Source organism: Anabrus simplex, chromosome 2 (assembly GCF_040414725.1).
Source record: "Anabrus simplex isolate iqAnaSimp1 chromosome 2, ASM4041472v1, whole genome shotgun sequence".
NCBI lineage: Eukaryota > Metazoa > Arthropoda > Insecta > Orthoptera > Tettigoniidae > Anabrus > Anabrus simplex.
In genome coordinates, this window is record NC_090266.1 from 313,948,996 (window position 1) to 313,961,785 (window position 12,790).

General features: G+C 43.8%; 1 protein-coding gene across 1 annotated transcript in view; it reads left to right on the plus strand.

Annotated features, from left to right (window-relative positions):
- The window catches only part of LOC136863524 (osmotic avoidance abnormal protein 3-like), a 268,651-nt gene that overhangs the window by 129,626 nt on the left and 126,235 nt on the right, over window positions 1-12,790 (plus strand). Inside the window, exon 6 of the mRNA XM_068225983.1 lies at window positions 2,065-2,204. Within this exon, the coding sequence (XP_068082084.1) occupies window positions 2,065-2,204 (140 nt within the window). The remainder of the gene's footprint in view (window positions 1-2,064; window positions 2,205-12,790) is intronic.

A 12,790-nucleotide genomic window follows, 5' to 3' on the forward strand; every position in this document is an offset into this window, starting at 1 on the left:
ACTGACGGAACAGAAGCGTGACTCATCGGAGAACACGACGTTCCGCCATTCCCTCATCCAAGTCGCTCTAGCCCGGCACCATGCCAGGCGTGCACGTCTATGCTGTGGAGTCAATGGTAGTCTTCTGAGCGGACGCCGGGAGTGCTGGCCTCCTTCAACCAATCGACGGGAAATTGTTCTGGTCGATATTGGAACAGCCAGGGTGTCTTGCACATGCTGAAGAATGGCGGTTGGCGTGGCGTGCGGGGCTGCCACCGCTTGGCGGCGGATGCGCCGATCGTCGCGTGCTGACGTCACTCGGGCTGCGCCTGGACCCCTCGCACGTGCCACATGTCCCTGCGCCAACCATCTTCGCCACAGGCGCTGCACCGTGGACACATCCCTATGGGTATCGGCTGCGATTTGACGAAGCGACCAACCTGCCCTTCTCAGCCCGATCACCATACCCCTCGTAAAGTCGTCTGTCTGCTGGAAATGCCTCCGTTGACGGCGGCCTGGCATTCTTAGCTATACACGTGTCCTGTGGCACACGACAACACGTTCTACAATGACTGTCGGCTGAGAAATCACGGTACGAAGTGGGCCATTCGCCAACGCCGTGTCCCATTTATCGTTCGCTACGTGCGCAGCACAGCGGCGCATTTCACATCATGAGCATACCTCAGTGACGTCAGTCTACCCTGCAATTGGCATAAAGTTCTGACCACTCCTTCTTGGTGTTGCATTTGCTCTGTCAGTCAGTGTATTAACAGAGTTTGCGGTTTCGAAAGTCGCACGGTTCGGTTAATGAACGATGAATGAGTGGAGCGGCTCTCTTCTGGAAGAGAACCCGGCCATCGTGGCCTGACGGGACTGAACGAACTGAGCTCTTACCGGTTAAAACTGTTCGCTGAATTCAGCTAACCGCTCAGTCTTGACGTCACAGTGAAAACCTATCAATTTGACTAAGTGTGTAAGAGCCCACTTAGGAGCATTATTCAGTCAGTTTGGTTTGAGGTGTGCTTAGAAGAGGAAGCGACTTGCGTGTATTTCAGTTTAAAGAGCTAAAGGACAATAAAACACCAAAGAATGTAAACATAAATGGCGTAAATCTTATTAAAACTAAGGAAAAAATGAAATGGTGGATGGCTTTTAGTGCCGGGAGTTTCCGAAGACATGTTCGGCTCGCCAGATGCAGGTCTTTTGATTTGACCCCCGTAGGTGACCTGCGCGTCGTGGTGGTGGTGATGATGATGATAATGAAATGACGATGAAGATGACACATACACCCAGTCCCCATGCCAGCGAAATTAACCAAGGATAGTTAAAATTCCCGACCCTGCCGGGAATCGAACCCGGGACCCCTGCGACCAAAGGACAGCACGCTATCCATTTATCCATGGAGCCGGAGAATGGAGCCTGAAAGGGAGTCCACACGTCCATCGCAATTAGGGAAACCTAAAACCACTTGCGCATTTACAGTTTTTAGCTAAGCAAATTGCCAAGGACCTCTTCCCTTTCAGTTCGTTGCATTTTTCCATGCAACAGGCTTTGTAGCTTGCATAGCTATACTTTTAAAACTGGAAGTATAACTAATTATTTCAATTTGACTCCAACACAGTTTTAATACATTGGTCCTTAATTCATTCCGTGCTTCAATCACCGATCTGTCCGACTCGTTGGCTGAACGATCAGCGTACTGGCCTTCAGTTCAGAGGGTCCCGGGTTTGATTCCCGGCCGGGTCTGGGATTTTAACCTTAACTGGTTAATTCCAATGGCACGGGGGCAGGGTGTATGTGTTGTCTTCATCATCATTTCATCCTCATCACGAGGCGCAGGTCGCCTACGGGAGTCAAATAGAAAGACCTGCACCTGGCGAGCCGAACCCGTCCTGGGACATCCCGGCACTAAAAGCCATACGACATTTCATTTTCAGTCACCGATCTAATGTTGGTTGCTTTTAGTTCCCAAGAAAGCAACAATTTCTGTTTCGTTTACAGGTTCCGTCATCGACAGAGTAGTGCCAGTGTATTCATTAACTTTTAAGTCCAGACAAAAGATGACATCTTAACATTTGTGTGTAGGTGCCACGGGGGAGCGACTGAAGGAGGCTACCAAGATCAACCTGTCCCTGTCTGCCCTGGGCAACGTGATTTCAGCACTGGTGGACGGCAAGTCGAAGCATATACCGTACAGAGACTCGAAGCTCACCAGGTTACTGCAGGTGAGAGTTTGTCCTCCCTATGCACATGCTTTCCTCTTATGTCGTGGACGAGTACGAATCTGAGCATTTCACGTGTCTGTATCTCATGAACAGCTCGCACCACGATTCTTCTTTCTCTTAGAGTAGTAAGGAGAAAATATGTGCCTGTATGTCTTTAGCGAGTCAGATCAGAGGTTTTTCAAATCTGAACTGATTTTTCCGGAACTCGAAGAACGCTACCTTTCTAATACGTATTTCACCCTCTTCATGTAAAACAGTGTGACGTGACACCACATTTGTTGCTGATAATAATAATAATAATAATAATAATAATAATAATAATAATAATAATAATAATAATAATGCCGGGCTCAAGCGGTGGAGCGCTGACCTTCTGAACTCAGGTTGGCGGGTTCGATTCCAGTTTAGTCCGGATATATTTGAAGGTGCTCAAATACGTCAGCCACATGTCGGTAGATTTAGTGGCACGTTAAAGAATTTCTGCAGGACAAAATTCCGGCACCTCGGCGTGTCCGAAAACTGTAAAAGTAGTTAGGGGCGTTAAACAATTAAAATAATAATAATAATAATAATAATAATAATAATAATAATAATAATAATAATAATAATAATAATAATAATAATCATCTTCCACCGCTTTTTCCAGACCCTGGTGGGGTTGCGAGTACGAACTGTACCGCACATCTGCTCTTGGGCTGTTTACGGCCGGATGCCCTTCCTGACGCCACGCTATATAGAGGAATATTTCTGTGATATTTGGTAGTGTAATAATAATAATAATGCTATTTGTTTTACGTCCCACTAACTACTCTTTTACGGTTTTCGGAGACGCCGAGGTGCCGGATTTAGTCCCGCAGGAGTTCTTTTACGTGCCAGTAAATCTACCGACACGAGGCTGGCGTACCTGCCTAGTTGGGTTCAGAAGGCCAGCGCCTTAACCGCCTGAGCCACTCAGCCCGGCATTTGGTAGTGTAGTACGTTGTGTTGTGTGAGTATGAAGAGGAGTGTTTTGGGACAAACACAAACACCCAGCCCCGGAGACAGAGAAATTAACCATACGTGATTAAAATCCCCGACACTGCCGAGAATGGAACCCGGCGCTGACTGAACGCAAGGCCACAACACTGACCAGTTAGCCAACAAGCCGTACAGTTATACTGACTACAGGAACCCTTACATCTAACGGCAAAAAGGGCTAACGAAAATTTTTTAAAAAAGGAGATAATTTTCTTGTCCTAGTTGTTTTAACGGCACACCAACTCAGATTTTTGGTGACGATGGGATATGAGAGTTCTACGACTGGGAAAGAAGTGATTGTGGACTTAATTAAGGTACAGCTCCAGTACCTACCTTGTGTGAATACGCACCGAAAACCATCTTCAGAGCTTCAGATAGTGGGGTTAGAACCAACCATCTCCCGAATGCAAGCTAATAGGTACACGGCTCAAAACGTATAGCCAACTCGCTCGATATAATAATAATAATAATAATAATAATAATAATAATAATAATAATAATAATAATAATAATAGCGTGTGACCTCCGGAGAGGCATTGTGCAGGTCTTTCCAGTTGACGCCAAATGGGCAACCTGAGCGTCTGTGAGAATGGGGCGCTACCTAGGATGAAATGTAATGCCGAAGACGGCGCACATACCCGGCCCTCGAGACAATGGAATTAACCAATGACGATAAAAATCCCCGACCCGACCAGGAATCGAACCCGGGACCCCTTGGGCCAAAGGCCAGCACGCTAGCCATGGAGCCGGACTCTCGCCCGGTAGAAGAAAAGACATGAAAATTGTGAATATATTACTGCCCTGGAAACTCCAACTTAACTCTCACTTCTACCATAACGGTGCTCAAATGCGCCAGTCTCTTGCGCATTGGGGGGGGGGGCACGATTAAAATGAATACATCATCATCATCATCATCTGTTTACCCTCCAGGTTCGGTTTTTCCCTCGGACTTAGCGAGGGATCCCACCTCTACCGCCTCAAGGGCAGTGTCCTGGAGCTTCAGACTCTTGGTCGGGGGATACAACTGGGGAGTATGACCAGTACCTCACCCAGGCGGCCTCACCTGCTATGCTGAACAGGGGCCTTGTGGAGGGATGGGAAGATTGGAAGGGATAGGCAAGGAAGAGGGAAGGAAGCGACCGTGGCCTTAAGTTAGGTACCATCCCGGCATTCGCCTGGAGGGGAAGTGGGAAACCACGGAAAACCACTTCCAGGATGGCTGAGGTGGGAATCGAACCCACCTCTACTCAGTTGACCTCCCGAGGCTGAGTGGACCCCGTTCCAGCCCTCGTACCACTTTTCAAATTTCGTGGCAGAGCCGGGAATCGAACCCGGGCCTCCGGGGGTGGCAGCTAATCACACTAACCACTACACCACAGAGGCGGACAAAATGAATACAGGCATGTCAAAATGAGGAACAACTATTAATGCAAACATTCCAATACTCACAAACAAACAGAAAAACAGGACGATATTGGAGCTGTTTCTCAGGTACATCTTGTAACGAGTCGTATGTACTGAGTTGTTAATAATATTCACAAGTAAACAGAAAAGTAGACCTGTATTCATAATTTTTTTGAAGGAATATCTTATGTACGAAGCTATAAAAAGTAATCACAAGTAAAAATATTAGCACTTGCTTCATAAATACTCTTAATAAATGTCCTATTGCTGTATATTATATATTTCATACTGTAATACGAAATGTGAAAAGCTCTACCACCAGATAGACCGCCTGAATAGTCTCCATTGGGAAGCGTAGTTCTCTAAGGAATGCCCGCTTTCAAATATATATTTTTGGAGGGATGTAAAGCCATCTACCACCTTCCCCACATTTAACGCCTTAGAAGCCCCCGAAGACTAGCAAACTCCACGCTTTAGGGGAACTTAACAACTGGGAGGATAATTTTGTGGGAGCATAATGGCACTCTGCCCCCTAAGATCATTTCCGGGAAGGGGGGGGGGGGGGTGCAGAAAACGCCTTCTTCCCCCAGGCCGGCGTCACTTCTCGTGCTAGTAGGTTTAACAGCATGTAAAATAATACATAGTCCGCCTTTGTGGTTTAGTAATTAGTGTAATTAGCTGCCACCCCCGGAGGCCCAGGTTCGATTCCTGGCTCTGCCACGAAATTTGAAAAGTGGTACGAGGGCTAGAACGGGGTCCACTCAGCCTCGGACGGTCAACTAAGTAGAGATGGGTTCGATTCCCACCTCAGACATCCTCGAAGTGGTTTTCCGTCGTTTCCCATTTCTCCTCCAGGAAAATGCCGGGATGGTACCTAACTCATGGCCACGGACGCTTCCTTCCTTCTTCCTTGTCTGTCCCTTCCAAACTTCCTATCCCCTCACTAGACTCCTGTTCAGCATAGCAGGTGATGGCACCTGGGCGAGGTACTGGTCCTCCTTCCCAGTTGTATCCCCGATCAAAGTTCCATACTCCAGGACACTGCCCTTCATGCGGTGGAGGTGGGACCCTTCGCTGATTGCGAAGGAAAAACCAACCCTGGAGGGGAAATGGATTAAGTAAGTAAGAAAGAAAGAAAGAAAGAAAGAAAGAAAGAAAGAAAGAAAGGAAATAATACATGTGGGACAATATTTCCGGCACCTCGGCGTCTTCGTAAACCGTAAAAGTACCAATGGGCATAAAATCTAGGACATCATCAATAGCATATGGTACTATTTAAGACTAACATGATGCGTTGTCCGGCCCCGCGGTGTAGGGGGCAACGCGTCTGCCTGTCATCCGGTGGCCACTGGTTCGATTCTCGGCCGGGCCAGCGGTTTTTAATTGTAATTGATTAATATCCCTGGCCTGGGGACTGGGTGTTTGTGTCATCCTTAACGTTCCTTTCCTCAGATTCAACACTTTACACTTCCGCCCTTTTACAAAATACACTCCGGTTCCTCACATATGGTGCAAGTAGGGGCAAAAGATCTTTCTAGGTTGACGCCCCGTATAAATAGCATTAAAAAACCCATCATATCGTATTTCCTGAATATTAGGGTTATTGAGATAAGATATTTATCTTCATCATCATCATCATCTGTTTACCCTCCAGGGTCGGCTTTTCCCTCGGACACAGCGAGGGATCCCACCTCTACCGCCTCAAGGGCAGTGTCCTGGAGCTTCAGACTCTTGGTCGGGGATACAACTGGGGAGAATGGCCAGTACCTCGCCCAGGTGGCCTCACCTGCTATGCTGAACAGGGGCCTTGTTGAGGGATGGGAAGATTGGAAGGGATAGGTAAGGAAGAGGGAAGGAAGCGGCCGTGGCCTTAAGTTAGGTACCATCCCGGCATTCGCCTGGAGGAGCAGTGGGAAACCACGGAAAACCACTTCCAGGATGGCTGAGGTGGGAATCGAACCCACCTCTACTCAGTTGACCTCCCGAGGCTGAGTGGACCCCGTTCCAGCCCTCATACCACTTTTCAAATTTGGTGGCAGAGCCGGGAATCGAACCCGGGCCTCCGGGGGTGGCAGCTAATCACGCTAACCACTACACCACAGAGGCGGACTAGATATTTATCTTACAGCAAATAACTCGTGGATTGGTATAGATAATCTGTTTTCACGTTCAGTAATTGCATTAAGGGGCTCATAACTGAAGTTGCAGCACTTTGCCAGCGTGTCAGTATCTGTTGAGATAATGACACTAGCTTTTTTTTTTACAATGGAACTACTCTTATTTTCTACACTTAGCCTGAACCTCATTTGCCAGGTGTAAGCTGCACTGTTCGATTGAGTCGCTAAGTACTGTAGCCGGCCAAATGACGCACTACGTATGACACTTGAGTTATTGACGTACAATGTTCCTTCGCCTTCTAATAGCTACTCCACCCTGCTAAGGAAAAATACAGTAACTACATGAACTTGAAAACTGAGAAAGTTGAGATTAAAGTTGAGTCAAATTCTCACTACTGTCTACTTTAGAGATGACGTTGAAATTAACACATTAACTATAAAACAGGCACGAACATTTCTTAAGACAGAATTGTTTTTTATCAAATTACTGAATTATAACTGACTTTTTACAAAATGTATGTGGATATCTGCTTTGATTGTTAAAACAGGAAGTGGCGGTAATTGCACTTTTCGTTGTTGTATTTTCTAGATGCTGCTTTTCTCTTAGGTACTCTAATTAAAATCACAGTAAATTTATAATAGCTGATTTGAGTTTGTATTTCTTTTTACTTGAATTGCAAGATTTTCGGATAGAAACATAATCTAGTTTGAAGAGAATTATGTAACAAATATAAAATATGAATAAAAATGCACAATAAATACTGTATACAGTATTACTCAATAGTGTTCAAGAAAAAAAAAATAATATTCTGGTCAAACAATTCACTTTTGTTCACATTCAGAAATGTTTTCAAAGAATAATCTTCTGTACTCGGGAGTTAGCGGAGTAAGCTTTTTGATTTGCCCCAATTTATCCGCTTGGAATTCAAGAGGACAAATTGGGGCAAATATTCTTTTATAGGAAGGGGAGTTTTTTTTTTTTTTTTGCTAGGGGCTTTACGTCGCACCGACACAGATAGGTCTTATGGCGACGATGGGATAGGGAAGGCCTAGGAGTTGGAAGGAAGCGGCCGTGGCCTTAATTAAGGTACAGCCCCAGCATTTGCCTGGTGAGAAAATGGGAAACCACGGAAAACCATTTTCAGGGCTGCCGATAGTGGGATTCGAACCTACTATTTCCCGGATGCAAGCTCACAGCCGCGCGCCTCTACACGCACGGCCAACTCGCCCGGTGGAAAGGGAGTTAGGGATTGGAATAACTTACCAAGGGAAATGTTCAATACTTTTCCAATTTCTTTGCGATCATTTAAGAAAAAGCTAGGAGAACAACAGATAGGGAATCTGCCACCTGGGCGACTGCCCTAAATGCAGATCAGTAGTGATTGATTGATTGATTGATTGATTGATTGATTGATTGATTGATTGATTGATTGATTGATTGATTGATTGATTGATTGATTGATTGATTGATTGATTGTGCCCTGCTTCTTTTCCTGAGAAATTGTGCATGGTTTCGTGTGCTCAAATGGTTCAGGGAGGGAGCTCTTCTTTGCAACAGCAGGTTTCAAAACATTGGGTTGAAGTTATTCATTCATAGTCGGTTTTATACTGCAAATTATGTTCACCTCTTTTAGCACGAATATGCACAACTTTAGAATGAACAACTTCCTCAGGATAGCAACGTTTCGTGTTCCTCTTAGAAACCGAAGATAAATTTTGAAAATGATAGGCGTGTGAAATGTTCATTACTTTTGTAATTACATTGCCTTTATTTTGTGAAACAAAATGAACTGCACGGAAGTAATTAACAACACTTCTTTCCCGCTTCCTCTGATCCGTTCATGCCATAAGGCAGCAAAAGGAAATAGCTTGCTCTGATTTGATCCCACAAGTACAAAAGTTTCATTATAAACAATAAGCCTATAAGTGAAGATGGCTTTTGTAAATTTATCAATACGAGGTAACGTGATGATATTTTACAAGTCGACAGACTCACATACTGTTCCAAATTCAAAGTTCCTGTTTGCATGGCTCCCGTAAAGTGAACGACCGGACGAGATGGCCGTGCGGTTAGGGGCGTGCGGCTATTATCTTGCGTCCGGGAGGTAGTGTGCTCGAACCCCACTGTCGACAGTCCTGAAGATGATTTTCAGTGGTTTCCTATTTTACACTAGGCAAATACTGGGGCTGCACCTTAATTAAGGCCACGGACGCTTCCTTCCCACTCTTAGGCCTTACCTATTCCATCGTCGCCATAAGTAGTTACTTTTGGATGGTTCGGCGGGCACCACCACCACCACAGGCCCCCCGGGACAGGCTTCTACCTCATGGAATGTGCTGACTAAGACTGGATGCTTAACCTCACATGACCTTGCTTGGCGGCGATTTGAAAAAGTAAGGCGTTTTTCAAGAGTTCATCCTTAACCTCACATGATGTTACACAGGCTGTGTGTTCAAGCTTAACCTTACAGAACACCTTTCGACTCTAGGGTTAACGGCGTTAACCTTACAAACCGTACTTTGATGCCAAAAAGTGTAAGCTGGACCCAACTCCTAACGTGATTACAGTCAAGAGTGTAAGCTTAAACTAACAGGTACGGATTCGACTCCAAGCTTAACCTTACAGGTCCTGAATTTTACCCTAGGCTTAAGGGCGTTAGCTTTACAGTCCCAAGTTCGATACCCAAGAATGTCAGGATAACCTAACTGCCAAAGTGATTATGGACAAGAGTGCTAGCTTAACCTAACAGGCACGTATTTGACACCAGGCTTAACATTATAAGGGCATTACAGTCTCAAGTTTGAGATTCGATCCCAGGCTTAAACTAACTAGACAAGATGAGACATGGTTTAGGGGCTTTTGCAGCTGAGCTTGGCACAACATGACGGCTGCACATAGGACTGGGGATATACTGTAAGGCATAATACATATACTTTATTCATAGGGGTGTAACGTTGAAAGGCACTCACAGGGGGCTTGTCTTGACTTGGAACAAGATGGCGGCACGGGTCTAGGGAGATGGTGTAAAACTTAATACATATTGTACCAGGAATACCTAAGGCCTGGAACGTAGTTTTTAATTAGCTAAGTATTTGCAACGGGACGGCGCGAACACTTGAATACAGGTAACGGGACGGCACGGAGCTACGGACCCAAGAGTGAGAGGGATAGCTGCGTCACCGGCTATGACGCAATCATCACTTGAAGCTGACTCGCTAGTCTAGAAAATTCTGGAAGCTTTTGTTATATCTCCTAAACCCTTAAAGATACAGAAAAATGATTCAAACGTCACCGTGTCAAAATTTGACGTAAATCGACCTACAGATTATGGAGATATTGAGGTGAGAAGTAATCACATTTTTCATGAGCTAACAGCATCTGACCTCGACTTTGAGTATAGAAGGAGGGACATTGGAGAGGTATAGCCAGTTACAAATTGCAACTCGACCATGACGGATCGTCATACTGTCACCGCGTACGGGTCGTGAACCTGGAACTTTGCCGTGCGTTTTGTTGTACTAATCGTAGTACTTGCAAAAATGTCAACAGTGCACCGGAACTTAGAAAATCCAGTGTGTGTCAAGACGAACATTTCTTGGTAATAGCTCGGGACTTGTACAATTTTAGCGTGTGTTAAGGTTAACTTTAACATTTGACAGTAGTAGCTCAGAACTTACAGTCCCTGGCCAAATTAATAGACTCAGTCACATTTTCTTTCATGTATACAGTTTGAAGCACCGTGGAAGCCTAGTACATGCTCAAAGAGGAGTAATTTTGATTCCATAGGTATTTACAGTTGGTAATATGACTTTAACATGTGCGTTATGTTAGTCAGTTGTTTCTTGGGCTGCTGATGTGCAACTGTTGACAGCTTGGCAATATTTGGCGCCAAATATGTAACCCCTTACAAGTGTTTCCACAGTGTTTTTCATCACAATAACTGAGAGGGTAAGTTGTACTGCTCGGTTTACTTTATTCTCTATACAAGAGTTAATGATTTAGGAATATTAAACTTTAAAAACCAGAGAAACGTTGATAATATAATGACATTTTGATTTTTTTAGGTTACGATGTCTGGTGACATAACCCCTCGAAAGGGGGCACAGATAAAGATCCTCACTGAGACAGGAACGTATTCCCAGCGTGAGATTGGTGACAAAGTTGGTGTTTCACAATCCACAGTGAAACGCATTGCTAAGAAACTGGCTTTTGGTGAGGACTTGAATGGGAAACGGAAAGGTCATTGTGGCAGGAAACCTCTCTTTACTGAGCGTAGTGAACGATGCCTTCCAAACTTTTGCAAAAGAAACCGACATTCTACGGTGAAAATGGTAAAAACTGAACTAGAAGCATCTGGGGTACATGTTTCAGAAAGAACAAAACGGCGGAAACTGAAGGAATTGGACTTCATGGCTCATAGGCCATGTAAGAAACCATGGCTTACTACCTGTGTGATGGCTAAGAGATTCAAATGGGCCAGGGAATACAAGGATCATGGTATAAACTACTGGAAATCGGTAGGTAATAACATATAATATTTGACAAAGGGTGCTGAAGAGGATTTTGAAGTTAGGTGAAATATTTACAAATTTCTCTATTTATTTTCAGGTATGCTTCAGTGATGAGTCAACTTTCGAAGTTCTTTCCCAGAAGGCAGCATTTGTTCGTCGCAGGTCAGATGAGAAATACCATCCAGACTGTCTTTCTCTGACAGTCAAACACCCTGATAAGATAATGGCGTGCTCAGTAATTAGCGGGGAAGCAGCAGGACCTCTTTATTTTGCCGATGGTATAATGTGCCAGGACCAGTATAAGGAAGTTTTGCGCACTCAGCTACTATCACAGATACGCGAATGGTTCCCTGATGGAAAAAAATGTGACTTATGCAGGACGAAGCACACTGCCACACAGCTAAATCAGTTAAAGACTTCCTGAAGAAAAAATTACCCTTATTGTCATGGCCAGAGCATTCTCCGGATATGAATCCTATTGAAAATGTATGGGAGGTGGTCAAAAGAGAAATAGCAAAAGAAATGATCACAACAAAAACCAGACTCATTGAAAAACTAGAAGAAGTTTGGCATCATAATCCACTAATAAAAGAGACTGTTCAAAGCTGTATTGAAAGCATGCCCAGGAGGATTAAAGCACTAATAGATGCAAAAGGTGGACCTACAAAATATTGAAACTGTGTACATTTGAAGAAAAGTGTTACTTATCACCTAAAATTTTGTGAAAGAAAGGAAAAAGAATGTCTGTACATAGTCAATAAACATCCCTTCTGTAAATAACTGTAATAAATAAGTTGTAATTCTAAGAAATTTGGTAATTAATTTAAAAAACGTGAAAAAGTAGTACTGAGTCTATTAATTTGGCCGGGGACTGTATAATATTCTTGTGATCTCTGAACTTAACATTTTCGTACCAGAGAGTGACCAAGTTTATCCAACGTTGTCTTACTTGTGAACAGAGACATTAGATAATCAAGTAAATCTTAAGGTTATTTTATAACAAATTAGTAAAATATTAACTCAATTGAAAGGAAATAACACATATTATCTCCTTAATATTTGTGTCATGAACAATTAGGAACATTCAAACTATGTCTTTCGTGTGTGGTGAGTGACTGAATTTGCACTTTATAACACAGCAATCTTTAGTCTCCATGTTTCATTTTCAATCAAGTACAGTGAGCTTTAGAAAGACAGTGGCATTACTTACCTGTGTTAATAGGATGAATTATTTAAAAAAATGTGCTTTGAACTGTGTTCTCAAGGTAGAATTTTCCGAACTGTCTTTATTTGAACTGTGCTTCGAAACCATAACTATTTCAAACTGCGCTTTTATTTCAAAGTGTATTCCTAGCTAGTCAAGTTATCCTTGCTCAGAACTGTGATTTTCATTTCAATCTTTACACGTTAGACAGTGTTTCGAACTATGATACTACGTACTGTTTATTAGTGATTTACTAATTTTCACTTCATCGAATCGTGCTATTTCGACACTCATAATTAAAACTGTCAATTGAACTTTTTCATGTCAGCACA